The 25,853-nt window shown below is 44.1% G+C and overlaps 2 protein-coding genes across 2 annotated transcripts in view; both read right to left on the reverse strand.

The window, feature by feature from the left end:
* Positions 1-25,853, reverse strand: part of LOC143942631 (NACHT, LRR and PYD domains-containing protein 12-like) — a 1,996,551-nt gene that overhangs the window by 944,066 nt on the left and 1,026,632 nt on the right. The gene's annotated exons all lie outside the window — the stretch shown is intronic.
* LOC143943387 (NACHT, LRR and PYD domains-containing protein 3-like) overlaps positions 1-25,853 on the reverse strand; it is a 218,393-nt gene that overhangs the window by 177,021 nt on the left and 15,519 nt on the right. Inside the window, exons 2-3 of the mRNA XM_077465121.1 lie at positions 22,994-23,154; positions 15,652-15,823 (exon numbers count right to left, since the gene is read on the reverse strand). Coding sequence (XP_077321247.1) covers positions 15,652-15,823; positions 22,994-23,154 — 333 coding nt within the window. The remainder of the gene's footprint in view (positions 1-15,651; positions 15,824-22,993; positions 23,155-25,853) is intronic.

Genomic DNA, 25,853 nt, shown 5'->3' on the forward strand with positions numbered 1-25,853 from the left:
ACGGGAGGAATTAAAAACCCTCCTGGATCTGGACACTAAAAGGAAATTCCAACGATTCGCTCAGACAATATATGAGTGGGGGAATAAACCCTGTAGACAGCTGGCGAGATCCCTCAAGGCGAAACAAACCAGGTCTTTTATCCCTAAAATAAAACTCCCCAATGGCAATTTAGTGCACGATACTCCACACATAGCCGCAGCTTTTAGGGACTATTACGCTAACTTGTATAACGTGCAGAGCGAAAACGCCCTCGCTAACACCGGGGGAAAAATGCAACCGAATAAAGGCGTATTTAAAAGAGGCCAATTTACCCACATTATCCACTTCCGCATTCCAGGCACTAGAAGAGGAATTTACGGTGGAAGAATTCCGAGCTGCCCTAAAGTCCTCACCCACGGGAAAGGCCCCTGGCCCTGATGGATACACCATCTGCTATTATAAAACATTCAGTAACATCCTACTCCCCCACCTCACGGCATATGCCAACTCAATCTCACGCAAATCATGTCTGCGCCCAGAATCTCTCACAGCCCACATCACAGTCATACCTAAACCAGGTAAAGACCCTACAGTATGCAGTAGCTATAGGCCGATCTCCCTGCTTAATGTTGATGTTAAGCTGTATTCCAAGGTTCTGGCCAATTGGTTACTTCCCCTCATCCCCAGCTGGATCTCGAAGGATCAGGCTGGCTTCATACCTAGTAGGGAAGCCAGGGATAACTCCCCCTGGACCATATCCCTGATTCAATACGTAGGACGGTGCTCCCAGCCCACCCTACTTGTTTCCACAGACGCCGAAAAAGCGTTTGATAGGGTGGACTGGGACTGGGACTACCTCAAAGAGACTCTGCATCACCTGGGACTTGGTCCCAAAATGTCCTACCGCATAACCTCCCTGTACTCCACTCCCACAGCACGTGTTCGCATAAACGGCTCTCTGAGTGACTCATTCTCGCTGTATAACGGGACCAGGCAAGACTGCCCCCTATCCCCTCTCCTATTTGCTCTCACCCTTGAACCCTTCCTGTCCACCATTAGACATAATATCAATATCCATGGGATTCAGATAGGTTCCACGAGCCATAAATATGCAACATATGCTGATGACATCTTGTTTTTTGTCCAACATCCCCGCATCTCCCTACCTAATTTAATGTCGGCCCTCTCTACCTATCAAAAACTCTCCAACTTCAAAATGAACCTCTCTAAGTCAGAAATTCTGAACATTAACCTTCCCAGACGAGAAGCAGATTCTATACGGCCCCTCTTCCCTTTCAGATGGGTTCAACGAACCACAAAATACTTAGGAATCTATCTTACGCCTAATATCCATTCCCTTTTTCGGTATAACTACCTTCCCCTACTGAACAACATCAGGGAAGACCTGAGAAACTAGAAGAGCCTCTCGCACTCCTGGCTGGGGAGGGTTAATATTATTGAAATGAACATATTGCCCAGAGTTTTATTCCTATTTCAAATGATCCCCATGGAGGTACCCATAGGGTTTTTTACAACATTGCAGACCATAATCTCCCGCTATGTATGGAGGAACAGTCACCCCAGAGTGTCTAGGGACATCTTACATCATTCCAAAGACGCTGGGGGCCTGGCCCTACCAAATTTTAAGGCATATTATCATGCTGCCATACTCAACAACCTACACAAGAAGTTCTCCTGGTCTTACAACTCCCCTTTAATGCCACTTCTTAACCATCTGTACTCTTTGCCAGGACTACTAGACCCAGGATTATGGGTTTGGTCCCCTGATTGGCCCCTGCTACTGCACCAGGTCCTCCGGACCACTGCCATTAAGCCTTTATCGGATATCCTTGGCGCCAAACCAATTACGTTCCTGGACAGGTGGAGGTACGCTCAGTTACAGTGCTTCCTACGAGCCCTGCCTCGACCACTAAGAGGTCCCGAGACCCTAAATGAAATTGAAGATGTGTTTTACACTGCAAATCGCTGTTCTATAAGGCCCTTATCAAACTGCTCCACAACTCACTCCCACCCTATCTGGCTAGATGAGAAGAAGACGTAAACGCAAGCCTTACAGACTTACAAAAAGGAAAGGTACTGCAATTAACCCACGTCTCATCCCTTGCCTCAAAAATGGCTGAAGTTAATTACAAGTTGCTTACCAGGTGGCACTACACTCCAGCGAAATTACACCGGATGTTCCCCGAAAACTCCCCACTATGCTGGAGGAATTGTGGGTCCAGGGCCACTCGTGCACACATCTGGTGGTCATGCCCACTCATCTGACCGTTTTGGTCCAACATTATAAAAATCATACAGCGGATCTCGGGCATCAACCTTCCCAATGATCCCTGGACCATTCTCTTCCACGCTACTACAGATCCTGTTGGCTTGTACAAAGGCTCCATAATCCCCCACTTGTTGAATACAGCCAAGGCACTAATACCTGCCCTTTGGGGCCAACCCAAGATTCCGTCACTGAAATGCTGGATGCATAAAATTGCGGCAGTTCACCTCATGGAGGACATTACTCACACCAATAAGAATTTTTTAACGTGGTCTAGCTGGAGGGAATTTACCACCACTTCATTCTACAAGGATTTCTTAACACAATCCTAATGAACGGTGCACACCTTCGCAAATTCTCCGGGACAGCTACATTTACCAGAGGAGTTATTTCCCTCTGGTGGACTGGTCTTACCTTACCCCTGGCTTAATAGTTGAATAGTGAAGGATCTGTTACACTACACTACAGTGGTGTAGTGGTTAGCACTTTCACCTAACAGCAATAGGGTCGCAGGTTCAAATCCTGACCACAACACCATCTGCCTGGAGTTTGCATGTTCTCCCTGTGCCTGCGTGGGTTTCCTCCAGGTACTCCAGTTTCCTCCCACACTCCAAAGACATGCTGGTAGGCTAATTAGACCTTGTCTAAAAAATTGGCCTTAGTATGTGTATTTCAATGATGTATGTGTTTGTAAGCATGTCAGGACCTCACAGGGTAGAGGACCACACAAAGCCACAGATGGCAAGAAAGTGCCCTGAGGCGATTCAGTTCGCATAGATAGCGCTATACAAGTCACTCACTCACACTGTTTCTCTACATGTTACCACGCAAGCCTTCTCCTCCCCTTCTTTTTTCCCACTTTACACTCTCTCACCTTTCCTTGTTCTACTCTCTGTTTATGTGACAGACAACTTGAAGCCCAGTCCTTGAACTAGTGCTGTGTAATGTACCCATACCCTCCAAAATGTTTGTTTTAATGGCATTTACATTTTTCCTTTTCTGTATTAAGTGCCAACATGCTCTGATTTTGGATGATTAGACGATATTTGGTAAACCTGTTACCAGGCTTGGGCGTTGTATGTAGACTTTACTGTAAATTTTTGATGTTTGTCTCTAATAAACATTTATTAAACAAAAAAAGAATGGCCGAGAGCAGCTGAAAGCCGCAGAGAACGACTGAAGGTGGCTGAAAGCCGCTGAGAACAGCGGTAGGAGCAGGACATCCAGCTCTGTATCTCGGCGGCACCATTTTTAAATAAAAATAAAATAACAGTGACAAGCCTGCATGACAAAGCTGAATGACAAGGCTGCAAATGACTCTGACAAAGCTGAATGACAAGGCTGCAAAGGACCCTGACAAAGCTGAATGACAAAGGCTGCACATTCCACTGACAAAGCTGCAGATGGACACTGACAAGGCTGCAATGATGGACAAGGCTGCAGATGGACACTGATAATGCTGTATTGATATGCATTTAAATGTAAGTTTTTTCCTTAAAATTCCCTCCTAAACTTGGGGTGTTATACGCCGATAAATACGGTACTTTTATTATGTAATAATTAATTTCTATTCTTATTAAGAACAATGGAATAAGCCCTATCTAGATATCACCTGGGATATCCTCTAGACAGGAATCTCTCATACATAAATGAAGATTCTCTTTCAAAATCTAACTGAGAACTACAAATTCTGTGCAGCCTCAGAAACTGTCCTACTGGGATTCCCTTTATAGTGTGGTGTGGTTGACTTGATCCAGCCAATAAACACTATTTCCTGCTAGTGGCTTTTTTTTATATAGCCGAGTAGAGACTCCATAAATGCTACCACTCAAACATACATCCAAACATTAACTCACATGAGGGTCACTCTCAACTGTAAATCTCAAATTGCACTGATTGACATTCAGATATGCTTAAAAAGCAGTGAGATCAACATCCCTCTTGCAGACAAAAATTAGATTGTCTATATAGTTTAAATATGAAATGTGACTCTTGAAATGGTTCACCTCTCCAAAGATGTGGGACCGCTCCCACCAACCCATAAATAGGTTGGCAAGTGAGGGAGAAAATTGGTCTCCCATCGTGGCCCCACACCATAGTGAAAGAGTCAATAAAAGATCTAAAGTCTCCTAAATGAAACCACATAAATTCCAATGACAAATCAGTGCAATGTTGAAGAAAAATGAGATGGAAGTATTTGCCAATGTGTGTGGCATGGAGGAATACAGACTGGACACATCACATGAAATACAGATATAGTTCTCACACCACTCAAGTTTGTCCATAACCGATAACAAATAATTAGTGTCCCTCAAATAGCTGGGTAAACTAAATACCAATGGCTGAAGTTGTCCATCCATCCATTGTCCCAAGCGTTCACTAATGCCGCGTACGCACGTAGCAGACTATGCGGCGGACTTAGTCTGGCGGACTTTCCGCCGGACTTTCCGAACGAGCTACTTGCCCACACACGGCACTTTTTCAGCGGACTAATAGGGCGTACTAAGTCCACCGGACTATCCGCCGTACTTTTGAAATGAACGGACTTGCCCACACACGCGGAGGAAAGTCCGCTCATTTTGAGTGCGTCTCCAGGTAGCCAGGGCCAGCGAAGGAGGCGTCGCTGGCCCCGTCACCTGGTATGGACTTAATAGGGAATCTCTACGCTGAAAAATCGGCATGGGGCCCCCCCAAGTCCATATCAAACCCTTATCCGAGCACGCTACCCGGCCGGCCAGGAAAGGGGGTGGGGATGAGCGAGCACCCCCCCTCCTGAGCCGTACCAGGCTGCGTGCCCTCAACATGGGGGGTGCCTTGGGGAAGGGGGGCCGCACGGCCCCCCCACAACAAAGCACCTTGTCCCCATGTTGATGAGGACAAGGGTCTCTTCCCGACAACCCTGTCTGTTGGTTGTCGGGGTCTGCGGGTGGGGGGCTTATCGGAATCCGGGAGCCCCCTTTAAAAAGGGTGCCCCCGGATACCGGCCCCCCACCCTATGTGAATGAGTATGGGGTACAATGTACCCCTACCCATTCACCTGTGAAAAAAAGTAAAAAAAAAAACACAACACACAAGGGTTAAAATAGTTTATTGCACAGCTCCGGGGGTCTTCCGTCTTCGGAGGACTTCTCGCCGGACTCCTCCGCTATCTTCTGCTAGCTCTTTTACTAGCGGAGGAGCCCAGCTTTCTTCTTTGCTGCTGCCCTCTTCTTCTGATTTAGGGGGTCTTGTCCCCCTCTTCGGTTCTTCTTGCCGGGCCACCGCACCGTCTTCTAGCTCTTTTACAAGCGGTGGCCCGGTCTTCTGTCGCCGCTGTCTTCTGGCCTTCTGTTCTTCTATTCTGTTCTTCTCTTCTGAAGATGTCGCCTTGTCGCTCTCTCCGGTCACAATGACAGGGACGCGGCGTGCAGCGACTTATATAGGGACATCACCGGATGATGTCCCCGCCCATTATGATGTCACAGTCCCAGAGGATTCCGATAAGCCCCCCACCCGCAGGCCCCGACAACCAACAGCCAGGGTTGTTGGGAAGAGGCCCTTGTCCTCATCAACATGGGGACAAGGTGCTTTGGGGTGGGGGGGCCACGCGGCCCCCCTTCCCCAAGGCACCCCCCCATGTTGAAGGCACGCAGCCTGGTACGGCTCAGGAGGGAGGGCGCTCACTCGTCCCCACCCCCTTTCCTGGCGGGCTGGGTAGCGTGCTCGGATAAGGGTCTGATATGGACCTGGGGGGACCCCCACATCGATTTTTCGGCATAGGGATTCCCCTTTAAGTCCATATCAGGTGACGGGGCCAGCGATGCCTCCTTCGGTGGCCCCGCTACCTGGAGACGCGCTCAAAATGAGCGGACTTTTCTCTGGGCGGGAAAAGTCCGTTCATTTCAAAAGTACGCCGGACTGGCACAAACACGGCCAGATTGTCCGCCAAAATGTGAGTCCGGCGGACAGATTGGAGTGTAAAAATATTTTCTTAGTGCGCCGGACTTTTGGATAAAAAAAGTCCGCCGCAGCCCACACGCGGCGGGATTGTCCGGCGGACTCAAGTCTCAACTTTTCCACTGGATTGTTTGATCGTGTGTACAAGGCATTAGGGGTCCAATACCCAAAACCATTGGTCTGCCACATAGTGGATCAAGGCCCTTGTGGACTTTAGGAAGATGATGGAAAATTGGTAAAATAGGAAAATCTGGAATTCATGTTCATGCTTCTTTGGGAGTGAATTCCCCTAAACCTGCCCCTTTGTTAATCAAATTTATTAAGATATTTTATATTTATCTGTGGGGTTGCTTTTAAGTGGAACATAGGTATCCGTGTCCCTTAACTGTCCGAGGGCCTCATCCCTATATGTAATAGTGTCTAAAACAACCACCGATCCCCCTTTATCTTCCATAAGGTTGTTCAAAGAGGATCTTTCTAAACAGGAGAGATTGTCTCCTTAACCACTTAAGGGCCGCCTCACGCCGATGTACGTCGGCAGAATGGCATGGCTGGGCACAAGCATGTACCTGTACGTTGCTTTTTAAGTGCCCAGCCGTGGGTCGGGAGTGCGCCGCCGGCTATCTGGTCCTGTGTTCCGTGACCGTGGGTGCGGGACCAGAGGACCCGATCGCCGCTGGTGTCCCGCGATTGGGTCACAGAGCTGAAGAAGGAGGAGAGGTCTGTGTAAACAAACATCTCCCCGTGCTTCCCTGTGTGGCTGTCACGATCGTCTCTTCCCTTTTATGGGGAAGGACGATCAGTGATGTCACATGCCAGGCCCCCCTACAATAAAAGAAGCACTTAACGTCATACATAACACCTACACTGGCCCCTAGTGGTTAACTCCTTCACTGCCAGTGTCATTTACACAGGAATCAGTGCATTTAAATACCACTGATTGCTGTATATATGACAATGGTTCCAAAAATGTGTCAAAAATGTCCGATGTGTCCGCCAAAAATGTTGCAGTCACAATAAAAAAAAAATCGCTGATCGCCGTCATTACTAGTAAAAAAAAAATAATAAAAATGCTATATAACTATCCCCTATTTTGTAAATGCTATAACTTTTGCGCAAACCAATCAATAATTGCAATTTTTTTTTACCAAAAATATGTAGAAGAATATGTATCGGCCTAAACTGAGGGAAAAAATGTTTTTTATATATATTTTTGGGGATATTTATTATAGCAAAAAGTAAAAAATATTGAATTTTTTTCAAAATTGTACTCTATTTTTGTTTATAGCGCAAAAAATAAAAACCGTAGAGGTGATCAAATACCACTAAAAGAAAGCTCTATTTGTGGGAAAAAAAGGACGCCAATTTTGTTTGGGAGCCACTTCGCACGACCGCGCAATTGTCAGTTAAATTGACGCAGTGCCGAATCGCAAAAAGGGGATTGGTCCTTTGGCTGCAAATTGGTCCGGGGCTTAAGTGGTTAAATTTGAGATTGAAATGGCGTGTGTGTAGCTAAATCAAACAGATCTCTCTCTATCAATTTATGGAATCTATCCATGTCCGGATTGCTAGACTGTATAGGATAAAAATTTGATGGCACAGAAGGGAACTCTCCAGGTGCCACCACAATCAGTCCCGCATCCAGACAATGGGAAATGTTCAAAATCAAGATCCTCCATATCAATAATTGTACAATTCTCTCTAAAGTACAAAACACTAGCAACAACAGGGCATTCAGCAGTAGAAATATAATTTCCTTGTATATCATCGTCTTCATTAAAATAATGTCAACAGTTAAGTTATGAATACATTTATTCATGTCCAATATGGTATTAAATGGATCAAAATGTGAATGAGAACAAAAGTTCAAGCCCTTGGATAAAAGGGAGATTTCTTTATCTGTTAACACTCCTCTGTGTGATACATTTATCACATTGTTGTAAGTACTCTTCTGAGCTCTGAGGGCAGAACGTGTCTGAGTAGAATCGCCTATGTGTCCCCTTCTTGTTTCCTTGTGATGAAACTTCTTGCTGTTGAACTTGTGTTGTCCGTTTTTTTGAGGACACGGGTTTACTTTCCTCATTGGTGACACCGGATGCTCCAGATTGATCAGAAGAACCATCAGACACCACAAGAGTGTTGTTCATAATTTCTGGTTCTGTGTCAGAGAAGCTAACCCATTTCTTGTGTGAATTGCCAAAATGAACCAAAGGGCGTGTTTTCTTCCAAACATAAACATTATTAAGTTCCTAGTCCAATTAATCGCAAAGGAGCTTCTCTTTCTTTCCAGCAATAGTGTCCATCTCAATTTTGTTGACTTTTTCATTGAGTTGTTGATCCAACACAGCAAATTGGGTTACATGTTGCAACGGTAAAATTTCTTGTTGTAAAGCAGTAATCTCATCCTGTAGATTTTCCAATTTGGTCTCCAATCTGGTCTTTTAAGCAATGATCAAATTCATCAAATCAATGGGTGAACTAGAGATACTGTTGTACAAAGAGGATTTGGATTTTGTGGGAATTTCAGAGACCTGGTTCAACAGCTCTCATCATTAGCTGGCAACCATTCAAGGGTATACCCTTTATCGCACCGATAGAGAGAATAAAAAAGGGGAGGGGTATGCCTATATATCAAGAAAGTTGTACAAGTGAATGTGAGAGATTACATCACTAAGGGAGCTAGGGAGGAGATGGAATCGTTATGGGTAGCGCACCAAAGGGATGAAGCTAAGGGGAAAATATTACTGGGAGTATGCTACAGGCCCCCTAACCTGGGATGGATCTCCTATCATGAGTTGGATTAGCAGCAAGGATGGGCAGTGTTATCATAATGGGGGATTTTAATTATCCAGACATAGACTGGGCGGAGGGAACAGTGCATTTATCTAAGGCTCGCCAGTTCCTAAATGTCTAGCAGGAAAATGTTATGGGTCAGATGGTAGACGCACCAACTAGAAATAAAGTGTTACTGGATCTACCGATTACCGACAATACAGACCTGATCACGGATGTGGAAATACGAGGCAATTTAGGAAACCGTGATCACAGGTCAATTGGCTTTAGTATAAATCACACAAATAGGAAACATAAGGGGAATACAAAGACACTGAATTTCAAAAGAGCCAACTTCCCTAAACTACGAACTTTGTTAGAAGGCATGAATTGGGATAAAATCTTAGGAACAAAGAACACAGAGGAGAGATGGGTTTGCTTTAAGAGCACAGTAAATAAGGGCATTAGCCAATGCATCCCATTGGGTAATAAACAAAACAAAGCGAACAAAAGTCCTGGATGGCTTAACTCCAATGTAAAAATGCATATAAAAGCAAAGAAGGCCATCAAAAAATACAAGGTTGAGGGATCATCAGCATTCAGACTTTATAAAAAATGCAGCAAGAAATGTAAGGGTGCAATTAGGGCGGCTAAGATAGAACATGAAAGACACATAGCAGGGGAGAGCAAAGAAATCCCAAAAAATTATTTAAGTATTGGAAAGTTGGGGGCTGTTTAGCTTAATGTAGAGCCTATCAGTGAACTGAGTCCACACCAGTTGTGCTATATAAGGGCTAGTTAGCCCACTTATATTAAAGGAAAAAATAAGTCCAATAACAAAACAGTTGCCCATGCATGGGTTTCAGCTTTCCACAGCAACATAAGTGCAAAATGCCAAGCCACCTGGCTATCTTCAGCAGCAGCACCACTGCTCAGGCTCCGACACGGAGCCTCCTGACTCCTGTCAGCGACCTCAGGCTCGGGTCTCTGGCTTTCACCATGCCACCTGCACTGTCTGGCTACTCCAGTGCACACCTGCCCTCTCCGGGTTCTCCCTTGCAAGCCTGGACTCCTCAGGAGGGTGGAGCCCAGAACCATAGTCCTGACTCTACTATCAGGCCCACACACACCTGAACAATTAGTGTGCTGGTGAGTCTCCAAACCTGGACCCAGGACTGGGGATTTCATCCCACCGGGATCACTAAGAAATCCCCGTGCTCCAGGTCCCAAAGTGGACTTAAATAAATAATGAGAAAACTGAAAAGCCAGTTTCCTCCCAAACAAGCAAATACACTGGAGCCCCTCAACCTGCCTGGTTGAGAATCCTAGACCCATACACTGGTGGGGTATCACACTACCACAGTATGTAAACAGTAAAAAAGTGAGGACAGACCATATTGGCCCCATAAAGAATGAGGAAGGACATCAGATTATAAAGGATGTGGAGATGGCAAAGGTATTGAATTTCTTCTTCTCAGTCTTCACGAGGGCAAGAGCGGGGCTTCTGTAACCAAAACAGCAGTGTTTATCCTTATGACACATCACAGGAAGCACCTCCATGGTTATCAGAGGACAGAATTAAAATTAGGCTTGGGAAACTTAACATTAATAAATCACCGGGGCCAGATGACTTGTATCCGAGGGTACTTAAAGAACTCAAATAATTGCCAGACCATTGTTCAGATGTTGATTCTGAGGTTGAGGACAGTAGGGACATGAGCCTACAGAGAGGGGAGAACACTGGTTAACAACAAATTGGCAGTTATGTTCACCCATCCACAGCGTATTGCCATGTTGGCTCCAGTGATGGTGAGGATGGAGGGGATGATGATGATGATGTCACTGGTGCAACTTGGGTACCAGATAGAGCAGAGGAGGAAATTGAGTGGGAGGCACAACCCCAATGAGGCAGCCATCATGGAAGAGCAGAGAGCAGCCACCCTATTTCATCAGATTGTGGAGCTTTGATCTCCCAGCTCACTTCCCACAGCTCAGCTGTTTGGGCCTTTTTTAGCACATGTGCAGCCAATCGCACTGTTGCAATTTGCAAACTTTGCAACAAGCAGATCAAGCATGGCAAAAAAGTAAACTTTGCAACAAGTCGATCAAGCGTGGCAAAAAATCCTAGGCTAATGACGCCATGCACAGCTCTCTCTCTCTCACTCTCATGAGAGTTTGCCAGGAAGGGAGGGGGAAGGAGTCATAAGAGGGCCAATGACAGCTGCAGGGCTGCAGAGCTGGAGGTGTGCATCTGTGGGTTTGTGTAAATCCAGGAAGTGGACAGGTAGCAGCTTCAGCTGCCCCCAGGTAAAATGGCTGCGGCCAGACTTAGTGGAGGGAGATTTCTTCAGCATATTTGGCAAGTACAGAATCACAGTATATATAAAATATTATGCAAAGTGGTTGGAGGGAAGCTTCAGAATGGCAAAGATGTTTTATTACAAATTATGTGAGCAGACTGCAATTCCTTTTTAAGTGGCTGTATCCCATTGTTCTATTGTTTCTGTCTACCTTGGGAGAAAAGTATTATGGGATGTATATGTGTATGTGGATTAGCTGTGAGAGGGGAGGGGGATTTCTCCTGCAGCCCCTCCTAAAGGCTGTCTATCTCTTGTTACTGAATATAGTTTGCCCCAAACTGTGTTATTATGCAAAGAAGGGAGGATTGTCCCCGGAGTGTATATCTCTCTGTACCTGTGTTTGAATAAACAGTCTTATGTTTTCCAGCACCCTACACTGATGTCTCGACAAGTAACTGGGTGGACTAAGGGATCTTGGATCATGCTGGTACCGGGCAAGGGAAACTTATACTGTGGACATTTTCCTCTTGAGTACTGGGGTCCGTCACAGTCACCCCTGCACATCTGGTAATTAGCAGTATGTTTATCTGTGTGTCAGGAACATGTGCATTTTTATGAGCGTTCTGTGATATGCAGCAATGTGAACCAAGCCTTAGATTGGGGTGGTGCAAGACTGAAAATACTTTTCAAGGGTGCCTTGACTAGAAAAAGGTTGTGAAATGCTTTCCTACACTAACATGTGCACCTGCTGGGCACACTATATGAACTGCATGAATAAATACGAAGCTTCCTCTGATTGGCTGAGGTGGAGAGATGGGTGGATGATGTCATGATGTGGGATGGGATGTTTAAGTCCCATAGCCAGAACAAAACACTGTGTAGAGTTTATACAGAGCACTTGGGCCAGCATTGAGCAAACTAATTAGTTAAAGTAAAGCTGGAGATTTGTTTTAAGGTTTGACCCTTTGGGTATCTATACCACAACATTTATATTTTATTAAGAAAAATTAGAAATATATTGTGTTTTTGCACTAAAATATATTTTTTACTGCAAATATGTTTGATAAACTGTTTCCTTCAGAATATATGTAATGTGTGGGGATTTTAACTGATCTTTAGGCCTAAAATGTGCCATTAATGGTTGTGCCCTATGACCGAGACAACTGTGGATCACATAAACACGCGACAAGACTTAAAACATAAAATAGACATGAGGTATGCCTTGGTCATCTGGCCGGTATGGCAATAAAAGGAGACATACCCAAGATAAGTAATAAATGATCGTGGAGAGAAATGTGCTGAGAAGTGCCCTGAAAAAGGAGGAAAAAGGGGGGAGGGTATCACGCACTGGAACTGACAAGGAGCATGGGTGAGTGATCTACTTAAATACCCCCTGGGCTCCTCCTATAAATTCAGACCACCATACTGGCTTTCTTACTTAACATGTATAAAAAATGCAAAAACTGCCCTGGCAGTGAAAGGGTTAATACACTAAGATGAAATATGGCCGGTATATTATTTATACAATCAGTCAGAACACAATATTAATCAGATCACTTCTGTATATTTATATACGGTCAGAATATGGGGACCTCTACCAGGGTGCTCTTTAACCACTTCAGCCCCAGAGAAATTTCCCCCCTTCCTGACCAGGTCATTTTTTGTGATATGGCACTGTGTCGCTTTCACTGACAATTGCGCGGTCAAGCGACGTTGTACCCAAACATAATGTCTGTCCTTTTTTTCCCACACATAGAGCTTTCTTTTGGCGGTATTTGATCACCTCTGCTGTTTTTATATTGTGTGCACTATAAACAAAAATAGTGGCAATTTTGAAAAAAAAAAAATTTTTTTTTACTTTTTGCTATTATAAATATCCCCAAAAATGTAATCATAAAATTTCTTCCTTAGTTTAGGCCAATATGTATTCTTATACATATTTTTGGTAAAAAAAAATTTTTGCGTATATTGATTGGTTTGTGCAAAAGTTATTGTGTCTACGAAATAGGGGATAGTTTTATGGCATTTTTATTATTTTTTTTTTTACTAGTAATGGCAGCAGACAAATTGTATACTTTTGACACTTTTTTAGGACCATATAAAAATGCACTAATTACTGTATAAATGAGCCTGACAGGGAAAGGGTTAACACCAGTGGTGATCAAGGGGTTAAATGTGTTCCCAGAGAGGTGTTTCTAACTGTATGGGGGCTGGGCTGACTGGAGGAGGAGAGAGATCTCTGTTCCTAATCACTAGGAACAGACGATCTCACTCTACTTCCCTGACAGAAAGGGGGTTCTGTTTGCTTACATTGGCATATCCCTGTTCTGCTTCTCTCTGGAGCGATCGTGGGTGGACCCGCTGGCTGGCTCCCCCCACTAGTAAATTGGCACAGATTGCCGTGTACATGCCCAACTTACAATGATGGCAATTTGTGCAGCCGAGTCAACCTGATGTACAACTGCGGCCGCTGGTCAGCAAGCAGTTAAAGAGGGATTCCACCAAAAAAAAATAATATTAAAAGCCAGCAGCTATAAATACTACAGCTGCTGACTTTTAATAAATGGACACTCACCTGTCCCGGGGTCCAGCGATGCCGGCAGCCGAGGCCGATCGATCGCTCGGCTCTCGGCTGCTGCCGCCACCATTCTAGGTGAGGGAATCAGGAAGTGAAGCGAATCGGCTTCACTTCCCGGTTCCTTACTGCGCATGCGTGAGTTGCGCCGCGCAATAGGAAATCTCCGCGCTGTCACTGGGACCCGTGTGTGTCCCAGCACACAGCACGGCAGGGCAGGAAATGGCGTAGACTCCCACGGGAGTCTATGCCCGGAAGTGGGTGTAAATACTTGTCTTTGACAGGTATCTCCACCCCCCTCCCCCCTGAAAGGTGTCAATTGTGACACCGGAGGGGGGGGAGGGTTCCGATCAGCGGAGGTTCCACTTTAGGGTGGAATCCCGCTTTAATAACTACTGAGACCCCATGATGACTGCATAGACTATTTTCTGGAAAAGGTGAACATGGTCTTTAAAGAGGAAGTAAACCCTGATGGGTTTACTTCCTCTTTTTTTCCCTGCAAAGCTAAAGCATAATGGACTACTATGCATCGCATAGTAGCTCATTATGTGTCACTTACCTGACACAGGAACCAGCGAAGTCGCCGCTGTCCCCTGTAGTCCGCCGCATCCATCTTGCTGGTGGCGTCTCGCAGCTCCGACGAATGAAAGCGGCGAAGCCGCGATGACGTCACTCCCGCGCATGCGCACGGGAGTCGCGTCTCGCAGCTCCGCCGCTGCCATTCGGCGAAGCCGCGATGACGTCACTCCCGTGCGCATGCGCACGGGAGTCGACAAATTAGGCAAATCCATTCTTGGACTTGCCGCATTTAGTGCGCCTGCGCGCCGCTGTCTACGGCGCATGCGCCGTAGACAGCGGTGCCTATTTTCGGGCAAATATCTCCTAAACCATATAGGTTTAGGAGATATTGCTTGAACCTACAGGTAAGCCTTAATCTAGGCTTACCTGTAGGTCAAAGTGGTTAGAAAGGGTTTACTTCCTCTTTAACACTGTGCACATCTCTGCAAAGGAAACAAACTGCTACACAATATTTTTGTACAAATAAAACAGATAACAAATTACTTCCAATGATACATTTCATATTTTTAGGGTTTACATTCACTTTCCATTTTTATATCCTCCATTCCAATGTGCAGTAAAGAATGATTTTCTAAAACAAGGTTGTTTCCATGTAATCTAATATCAGTTTTCAGATAGAAATATTTTAGTAGTTAGGAGACGGGACATGGCGTTCCAGAGAAAGGGGGAGGAGTAATGTGGTCACATGGTTTACAGTCCAGAAAAAACACATTATTAGAAATCCTATCTATACTGTTAAAATAAATACAAATTCTGATCTGACGGTGAGGATTTGTTTGGAAATGGGAAGAAGAGCAAATCTGCCAAAGAGAAAAGGAGAGAAGAAAGATAGTGGTGAGGAGTGCGGTGTATGTGTACTGTGTTTATCACTGACAATGGAGGGACACTTGGGATAATTAGTGCCAATCATTATTTCGGGATAATTGGTATCAATCATTATTTTGGGATAATTGGTGTCAATCATTATTTTGGGATAATTAGTGTCAATCATTATTTTGGGATAATTGGTGTCAATCATTATTTTGGGATAATTGGTGTCAATCATTATTTTGGGATAATTGGTGTCAATCATTATTTTGGGATAATTGGTGTCAATCATTATTTTGGGATAATTAGTGTCAATCATTATTTTGGGATAATTGGTGTCAATCATTATTTTGGGATAATTGGTGTCAATCATTATTTTATCACATTGTTGTCTGAAAACACAAAGTCCTGTTACCTGTCTGTGTGATTTCATCCAGAACCGACAATAAATTAGGATGAGGATGATCTTTCCGTAGCGCATAGAGACATTCCCAGAGTCCAATCACAGCTTCTCTTCCCAGATCCCGAATATCTTGTAACAAGGTGTGAGAGAAGGAAGACGGGTCTTTTTCCATTGGCTGGTATTTCTGGAAAATATAAATTATTATTGTTTTATATTTGCTGTTAAAATGTAACTTTTTTGGATAAATACATAAAATGATTCTGGGTGCTTTGAACATTTCATTCAGAAAAGAAGATCTTGTTACAAGGAAGTTATACTGGGTACCGCTGACACATGCCTGAACTCTTCCTGACCTTTGTGTGCTTTTATATTTCTCCCATCACAATTGGATGTAATAGGACAATACCAGAGCTGCAGGTGTTCTGTCAGATATGGTGACCCATCAGATTTAGTAAAAGGACATGATGTTTCATTGAGGCCATCTTGCTACATCCCGCACTCCCCCACAGTAAGAATACAGTGAGAAGGCGTAAATCGGACATCTTTAAACACACACTGGAGTCTTGCATTACACACTTATTTTTAACAGTTAACTCAGCTTATATAGTCAAATTAAGTATTTTGAAATCCGTCTGAAGGTTTACACATTGAAAAAAAATAATCACCAGCGGGCCTGGTGATCTCACATGTTTGCTAATATGATAGAACACCACTGATTAAAAGAATCAACATCAAAACAGTCTGACGGATTTCAAAATACTCAATTTAACTATATAAGCTGAGTTTACTTGTAAAAATAAGTGTAAAATATAAGACTCTGGTGGGTGTAAGAAGATGTCCGCTTGCCGATTTCTCACTGTATCCTTACTGTGGACGAGTGCGGGGTGTACCAAGATGGCGGCAACAGAACCTTACTCTTGTTACTAAATCTGATGAGTCGCCATATCTGACGAAAAACACAGGCAAGACAGACAACAGATCTGATTGATACTATTCTCTACAGGGGGTGATAATGGGATTAAAAACATATATTTAACTACATTGCCCGATAGCAATAGCAAAATGATGGCCACAGCGGGGATCAGCTGTCCTGACTGTAGTCATATGATGTCCAGCAGGATAAGCTGCTCGTGCGCACCCTCGGGGGACACACAGCACATCAGTCGGTGGAGCGATGTGTTGGTTCGACACACCACTTCTCCAATCTAGGTAAAGAGCCCATGAGGTAAGCTTTTTACCACATGATCAGTTCACAGCCGATTACATGGTAACTAGGAAGTGCTGTTTATCTGCTTTCTTCTATTTGCACCGACAGGTGTGAGTAGAGGAGAGCCAATCAGCAGCTCTGATGAAAGGGGGGTCTGCAATGATAACCAGAGCATTGATTATCAGTGCAGACCAATCAGTGATGCCCATCAGTGGCCCACCAGCGATGCCCACCAGTGCCTGGCAGTAATGCCAATCAATGCCAATAAGGGATGTCAATCAGTTCCCATCAGTAATGCCAGTCAGTGCCTCCTCATCAGTGCTGCCCATCAGTGCCGCTAAACAGTGCCCCCATCAGTGCCCATCATTGCTGCTCATCAGTGTCAATCATTGCTGTCCATCAGTGCCCATAACTGTCACCTGTCAGAGCCCATTAGTGTTACATATCAGTGCTGCATATTAGTGCCTCCTCATCAGTGCTACCTCATCTGCGCCGACTCATCAGTTCCCATCAGTGCTTCCTCATCAGTGCCCATCAGTGAAGGAGTTGAACTTATTTACAAAATTTTATAACAAAAACAAAGAAAAACATTTATTTTTTCAAAATTTTGGGTATTTTTTTATTTGTAGCGAGTGGTGATCAAATACCACCAAAAGAAAGCTCTATGTGTGGGAAAAAAATAAAAATGTCATATGATTAGTGTTCAATGACAGTGTAATTGTCACTCAAAGTGTGACAGAACTGAAAGCTGAAAATTGGCCTGGGCAGGAAGGGGGTGAAAATGCCCGATATTGAAGTGGTTAAAGAACTTTATCTCAACATTTCATATTTCTGATATGTGCCTGCTGTACCAGGTAACTGTGTTAAACAGTATCTTATTCTTTTTATTGCTTTCTTTGTGTGGAATACCAGGTGATCCTGCCAGTCCCCCTGTTTCCTATTTCAAACTGACCACTCTAGGCATTAGAGCACATTTTTCCCAGCTTTGTTCTAGCTGTGCTGGAACAACAGCCTGCCTGTCATCAAATGGCCTTGTGCTGATTCCCCCTCACAGCAATTTACTGGGAAGATAAGTGTCCTGTTGTTTCTCCACCCCCACCCCCTTAAAGCTGAGTTCCACCGGTGGAGAAAAAAATAATATAAAGGACACTAACCTGTCCAGGGAGCCCGCTATGTCAGCACTCCAACTGATCTTCGGATCAACTCCTGGATGCTGCCGCTGCCATTCCTGGTAAGTGAAACCAGGCAGTGAAGACTTTCGGCTTCACTTCTGGTTCCCTACTGTGCATGCACGAGTTGCGCTGCATGTTCTGATTGGTCCCTGATGTATTCTGGGACCTGTGTGTCTCCCAGAAGTCAGTAGGGAAAAGGAGGATTTGCCAGAAATTGCGTAAATCGTGTAAATGTGCAGCAATTTTCCCCGGAAGTGAGAGCAGATACTGGGATTTGACAGGTATCTGCTCCCCCTTCCCCCTGAAATGTGACACAGGAGGAGGGGAGGAATCCAAACAGCGAAAGTTCAATTTCTGGGTGGAACTCGGCTTTACACTCCTTATGCAGCGGGGAACAGAGGTTATGGGAAAAAGTATTTATGATGTATTTTATATCTGTACACAAATGCTTTGCCTTTCATTTCTATTTAAACGGAATGGATTGTTTTCCAAGGTGATGGTTCACAAACACTTTAAGGGCAATTTAATATAAAATATTTTAAAATATGGGGCGTGGCCAGATGTAGGCGAGGCAGCAAATGTTTCTTCAGAGCTCCGTCTATCCTGCACTCATCCAGTCCTTAGGAGCAGTTTTGCCCGTGTTCAGAGCACACATCCAGGCAGGGCTCAGTGCCCTCATCCCAGGGATGCCCTCATCAGCCGCCAAGAGGGCTCAGAAGGTGCAGAAGAAGCAAAACTTGACCCGCTCTACGAGAGACATGGAGATTGGGTCCGCCTCCGCCATCTTGTCTTCTTGGTCAGCAGATTAGCGCGCCAAACAGAACGCTGCAAGGATGGAGCGGGGGGGCACGGCAGAGCAATTCACTGGGGGAGATCTTCCTGATGATCTAGATATAGATAGAGAATAGGAGATTCGACGTGACTCTGACAATAACAAGCTGTCTATAGAACCCTTCAGGTCTGGTATGGATATTAAGGGATATTAAGGGGAACCCCGTGTCAAATGTAAAAAAAAATTGACGTGGGGTCCCCCTAAAAATCCATACCAGACCCTTTATCCGAGCACGCAACCTGGCAGGCCGCAGGAAAAGAGGGGGGGACGAGAGAGCGCCCCCCCTCCCTCCTGAACCATACCAGGCCACATGCCCTCAACATTGGGAGGATGCTTTGGGGGTCTGTGACCCCTCAAAGCACCTTGTCCCCATGTTGATGAGGACAAGGGCCTCATCCCCACAACCCTGGCTGGTGGTTGTGGAGGTCTGCAGGCGGGGGGCTTATCAGAATCTGGAAGCCCCCTTTAACAAGGGGACCCCCAGATCCCGGCCCCCCCTGTTTGAAATGGTAAGGGGGTACAAAAGTACCCCTACCATTTCACAAAAAAAGTGTCAAAAATAGTTAAATAAAACAAACACACTTTTGAAAAATTCCTTTATTAAAAATAAAAAAAATAAAAAAAAGATTCCAGCGGCGGTAATCCATATTCTTGCTATCCAGCGACGGACAGTCATCTCTCCAGCGATGTCTCATCTCATCCAGCGCAGCGAATCATCCTTCTTCTGTCTCCGTGGAGGAGACACTGCAGGCATTCCGGCGGCTGACGTTTCTTATATACGGAGGGTGGGGCCACCCGTCACCTGACCCCGCCCCCGCTGACGCAAGGGGAAACCCGGGGTTCCCTGTGACGTATGGGTGACCCCGCACCCCTCTGATGTAACACAGGCAGGTTTCCGTTACATCAGAGGGGGCGGGGTCACCCATACGTCACGGGGAACGGGGGGCGGGGTCAGGTGATGGGTGGCCCCGCCCACCGTATATAAGAAACGTCAGACTGCCGGAATCCTTGCAGTGTCTCCTCCACGGAGACAGAAGAAGGATGATTCGCTGCGCTGGATGAGATGAGCCATCGCTGGAGAGATGACCGTCCGTCGCTGGATAGCAAGAGTGGATTACCGCCGCTGGAATCTTTTTTTTATTTTTTTATTTTTAATAAAGGAATTTTATTTTAATTTTAAAGTGTGTTTGTTTTATTTAACTATTTTTGACACTTTCTTTGTGAAATGGTAGGGGTACTTTTGTACCCCCTTACCATTTCAAACAGGGGGGGCCGGGATTTGGGGGTCCCCTTGTTAAAGGGGGCTTCCAGATTCTGATAAGCCCCCCGCCCGCAGACCCTCACAACCACCGGCCAGGGTTGTGAGGATGAGGCCCTTGTCCTCATCAACATGGGGACAAGGTGCTTTGAGGGGTCACAGACCCCCAAAGCATCCTCCCAATGTTGAGGGCATGTGGCCTGGTACGGTTCAGGAGGGAGGGGGGGGCGCTCTCTCGTCCCCCCCTCTTTTCCTGCGGCCTGCCAGGTTGCGTGCTCGGATAAAGGGTCTGGTAGGGATTTTTAGGGGACCCCCACATCAATTTTTTTTACATTTGACGCGGGGTTCCCCTTAATATCCATACCAGACCTGAAGGGTCTGGTTATGGATATTTAGGGGGAACCCCACATCAAATTTTTTCTTAAATTTGAGGCAGGGTTCCCCTTAATATCCATACCAGACCTGAAGGGCCTGGTAATTGAATTCGGGGGACCCCCACGCTTTTTTTTAAATTTATTTATTTATTTATTTATCAATGACTTTCAATGAGTGTTCTCTGTATTACGGAGCCGACAATTCATAATAGCTGCGAGTGATTTTAAAGGACTTTTTTTTCCTGCATAAATGACACTTTGTGCAGGGACAGTTCTAAGCACCAGAAACATGAGCCCCTTCACAGGCATACTATAGACACCCCCCCTACGAAATTTAAAGGAATATTACACTTTTATTGTTTCACTTTAATCATTATTAAAATCCCTGCTCCCGAAAAAACTGCAGTTTTTAAAACTTTTTTTGCATTGATACATGTCCCCTGGGGCAGGACCCGGGTCCCCAAAAACTTTTTAGGACAGTAACTTGCAAATTAGTCTTTAAAATTAGCACTTTAGATTTTGAACGTTGGAGTCCCATAGACTTTAATAGGGTTCTAAAGTATGCTGTATACTAGCTCCATCGAATCTTCTTTATACATTCGACAGACACTACAGTGGTGTGAAAAAGTGTTTGCCCCCTTCCTCATTTCCTGTTCCTTTGCATGTTTGTCACACTTAAGTGTTTCGGAACATCAAACCAATTTAAACAATAGTCAAGGACAACACAAGTAAACACAAAATGCAATTTGTAAATGAAGGTGTTTATTATTAAAGGTGAAAAAAAATCCAAACCATCATGGCCCTGTGTGCAAAAGTGATTGCCCCCTAAACCTAATAACTGGTTGGGCCACCCTTAGCAGCAACAACTGCAACCAAGCGTTTGCGATAACGTGCAATGAGGCTTTTACAGCGTCCTGGAGGAATTTTGGCCCACTCATCTTTGCAGAATTGTCCTAATTCAGTTACATTAGAGGGTTTTCGAGTATGAACTGCCTTTTTAAGGTCATACCACAACATCTCAATAGGATTCAGGTCAGGACTTTGGCTAGGCCACTCCAAAGTCTTCATTTTGTTTTTCTTCAGCCATTCGGTGGTGGACTTGCTGGTGTGTTTAGGATCATTGTCCTGCTGCAGAACCCAAGTTCGTTTCTGCTTGAGTACACGAACAGATGGTCGGACATTCTCCTTCAGGATCTCTTGGTAGACAGCAGAATTCATAGTTCCTTTTATCACGGCAAGTCTTCCAGGTCCTGAAGCAGCAAAACAGCCCCAGACCATCACACTACCACCACCATATTTTACTGTTGGTATAATGTTCTTTTTATGAAATGCAGTGTTCCTTCTACGCCAGATATACTTGGACACACACCTTCCAAAGAGTTCCACTTTTGTCTCATCGGTCCACAGAATGTTGTCCCAAAAGTCTTGGGGATCATCAAGATGTGTTGTGGAGAAATTGAGACGAGCTTTGATGTTCTTTTTGCTCAGCAGTGGTTTTCTCCTTGGAACTCTGCCATGCAGGCCATTTTTGCCCAGTCTTTTCCTGATGGTGGAGGCATGAACGCTGACCTTAACTGAGGCATGTGAGGCCTGCAGTTCCTTGGACGTTGTTGTGGGGTCTTTTGTGACCTCTTGGATGAGTCGTCGCTGCGCTCTTGGGGTAATTTTGGGCGGCCGGCCACTCCTGGGAAGGTTCACCACTGTTCCATGTCTTCGCCATTTGTGGATAATGGCTCTCACTGTGGTTCGCTGGATTCCCAAAGCTTTGGAAATGGCTTTATAACCCTTTCCAGACTGATAGATCTCAATTACTTTCTTTCTCAATTGTTCCTGAATTTCTTTGGGTCTCGGCATGATGTGTAGCTTTTAAGGATCTTCTGGTGGACCTTACTGTGTCAAGCAGCTCCTATTTAAGTGATGCCTTGATTGTGAACAGGTGTGGCAATAATCAGGCCTGGGTGTGGCTAGAGAAATTGAACTCAGGTGTGGACAACCACAGTTATAGTATGTTTTAACAAGGGGGGCAATCACTTTTTCACACAGGGCCATGATGGTTTGGATTTTTTTTCACCTTTAATAATAAACACCTTCATTTACAAATTGCATTTTGTGTTTACTTGTGTTGTCCTTGACTATTGTTTAAATTGGTTTGATGTTCCGAAACACTTAAGTGTGACAAACATGCAAAGGAACAGGAAATGAGGAAGGGGGCAAACACTTTTTCACACCACTGTATAAGCCTACAAAGACAGATTCAATCGTAATTCATGTGGATTTTCGGACAAATGCAATTTTTGAATGAAAAATGAAATAAATAAAAACAAATTTCGGGAGTAACTAAATAAATTAAGTTTTCGGACGAAAACGAAATTACGAAACGAAATATTTTACTCTGCACATGTCTAGTGTACAATTATAAAGGACTCTATGTTTACAACTACTGTATGAATCAGAGTTCCCCTTTACTATACATATATTGCTGTAGGTAATTTATAAATCTATTTTTCTTACCTCTGTGTTTAAGACTTTCTGAGATTTTAGTTCTACCAGGACAGTATGAGGATCCGTGTTCTCCAGGATGTAGATCAGATCATCTCTATAATACTCGTATATCCTCCTCAGTGATGGATCATCATATGATGACAGCTGACGGTGGAACCCCCTGATGCCCTCTAGAAAACACAGAAATACATTTTCTGATGTATAAATGATGCAAATTAATATCCAGCATGAATTTTATCTCACTGGAGATCTCTGCAATTGGGAAAAGGAGCACTGGAGGTGAGAATCACTATGAGGATCAATACATTAATTGCTCTGCAATTGGGGAATTATTTTTGCACATCCAAGCTAACGAGCTATACATCTTCACTGAGAACTTTCTTCTGCTTTAACTATTTAAAGCCTAACTACAGATCAATAAAAAAGTAAAGTTAAAAAAAATATATATATATATATATATATATATATATATATATATATATATATATATATACCTAGATTGTGAGCTCTAATGAGCAGGGCCCTCTGACTCCTCCTGTTTTGAATTGCATTGTAAGTGTACTGTCTGCCCTCATGTTGTAAAGCACTGCACAAACTGTTGGCACTATATAAATCCTGTATAATAATAATAATTTATTTCAAATACTCCCCTGCAGTATCTCTTTTTTACCACTAGATGGGGCTCCTCTCCCAGGTAGAATGATGCCCAGTGTCATTCATTCCATTTTCTATGAGCTGCGGGTGTCAAGGACCGGCCCCCTTGGAAGTGACTTCAGACCCCTCTGGACTTACAGGAGAATACTGAAGGGAGTATTCTACATCATTCAGTACCGGCCCACTGCTGAGGACAGAAGAGGACCAGAACATAGAGCCCGGGAATAAAGGGATGTATAATGATTCTTACAATGATTAAATGATATCCAAAGCGGATGAAGGGGAATTGGATGGGCTGAAATTGGGTTTTAAGGTTGATTTCTCAGATGTATATAAAGATATATTTTATTAGCTGTGTATTCTATTTTCTATTTTAAAGTATATGATGATTTGCTGTACTATGTTATGATGCTCCATTTAATATCTTATGAAAAAAGGGTCAATGATTCCTCATTCTGGTCTCCAATTTAGTAAATAGAGTTTTGGATAGATCTAATATATTATTGGATTGATTGATTGATTGCATCTCCCTATATTCATCTGGTAGCTATATAATCCTTCCTGGGTTACGAATGGGTCGTTAATATGGGGGTGAGCATATTACCATCTTTTTGAGCCCGACTCGTGTCTTTTAAACACTATGTATGCTGATTTTATGTAACTAATGGTGTAAAAAGAAATGTATTTTGTGAAATTAATTTATGTTTTCTTTTTTTGAATTTGTTATGTTGGTAGTTTGCTTATCCTCTAATGAAGCATTAAGCGAAACATGTCGGGATAAATCAATCGCAACTACCTCAACTTTACCTGTTATTGGACCACAAAGTTGTATATAACCTCAGTATGATTATACAGATTACTGTCTTGTTTTTATGAATTTTGTATAAATAAATTTTGTATGGAAAAACCTTTTTATGAATATAATTCTGATTCCTTGCAACGTTAATGTCCCACTTTCGTAGGTTTGGTTTACCTCTAAAAAACCTTGTTTGATATTTCTAGAAGGGATAAAGTGCCAAGTAATGGGGTGCTGATGGAGGTTTGAATCATTTAATTTTCTGATTATTGGATTGAGTTTAGTTTGCTAAGCAATGTGTCATATACAACTGCAATTTTATTTTCATAAAATTGTGTTTTAATCTTTTATAAATCTGTGACAAAACAGGGTGGTGTCACCTTATAAGAGGAAATCCCTCAACAAGGACTGTCATGACATGATCACCAGGGATTATTTTATAAAAAGTTGCACATTCACATACAATTGAACATGTCTGGAATTATAGAAATACCGTATTTATCAGCGTATAACATACACATTTTTCCCCCTGAAAATCGGGTGCAAATAATGTGTGCCAATATCTTCTTTGGGCTGCCATGGAAGGGAAGGGGGTACAAGTGCCGCCCGATTACACAGAGTGGGGATTTCCTGTTTACTCGGCGGTCTCTGTAATATGAAGTCCCACCTCCTGGACTGGCTCCTATGATAGACATCCTAGCATTGGACCAGTGTTCTGTTTATCATAGGAGCCGGTCCAGAAGGTGGAACTTCGTTTTACAGAGGCCATTGAGTAAATGGGAGATCCCCGCTCTGTGTAATCTGATGTGAGACTGCAGATGGCCAATGACCAGGCTGCAATGGAGAGGCTGCAGATGGGCACTGATCAGGCTGCATTAATGGGCACTGATCAGGCTACAATGGAGAGGCTGAGGATGGGTGCTGATCAGGCTACAATGGAGAGGCTGAGGATGGGTGCTGATCAGGCTGCATTGATGGGCATTGGGGGGATGCATTAATCACTTAAGAGGAGTTCCCCTTAAAAAATAAAAATAAAAGTCAGCAGCTGCTGACTTTTAATAATCAGACACTTACCTGTCCCAGGGTCCAGCGATGCGGGAGAATGAAGCCGGGCACCCACTGCGCATTCGCGAGCTGCACCACGCGCCATGATGGGCCGCACAGTCATCTGGGACCCATCACATGTCCCTGATGACTGACAGGAGGGAGGGGCAGAGCTGAGCCCTTCCTGCACTGAGGGGAAGTGATGTCACCAGCCCAGGCACTGAAGGAGGCAGACTACGAGGGACCCCCTAGCAACAGGAATTCAGAGGCGAGTTAAAACAAAAATTCCAAATGTATTTTTTTTATTTTTTTTAAGAATTTCAATGATTTTTTTTTTTCTGTGCAACATCACTTTAAGGACTGAAAGATTTGCCC

The sequence above is a fragment of the Lithobates pipiens genome, unplaced genomic scaffold (assembly GCF_037356315.1).
Source record: "Lithobates pipiens isolate NorthernLeopardFrog02 unplaced genomic scaffold, aLitPip1_a1.2 Scaffold_30, whole genome shotgun sequence".
Lineage (NCBI taxonomy): Eukaryota > Metazoa > Chordata > Amphibia > Anura > Ranidae > Lithobates > Lithobates pipiens.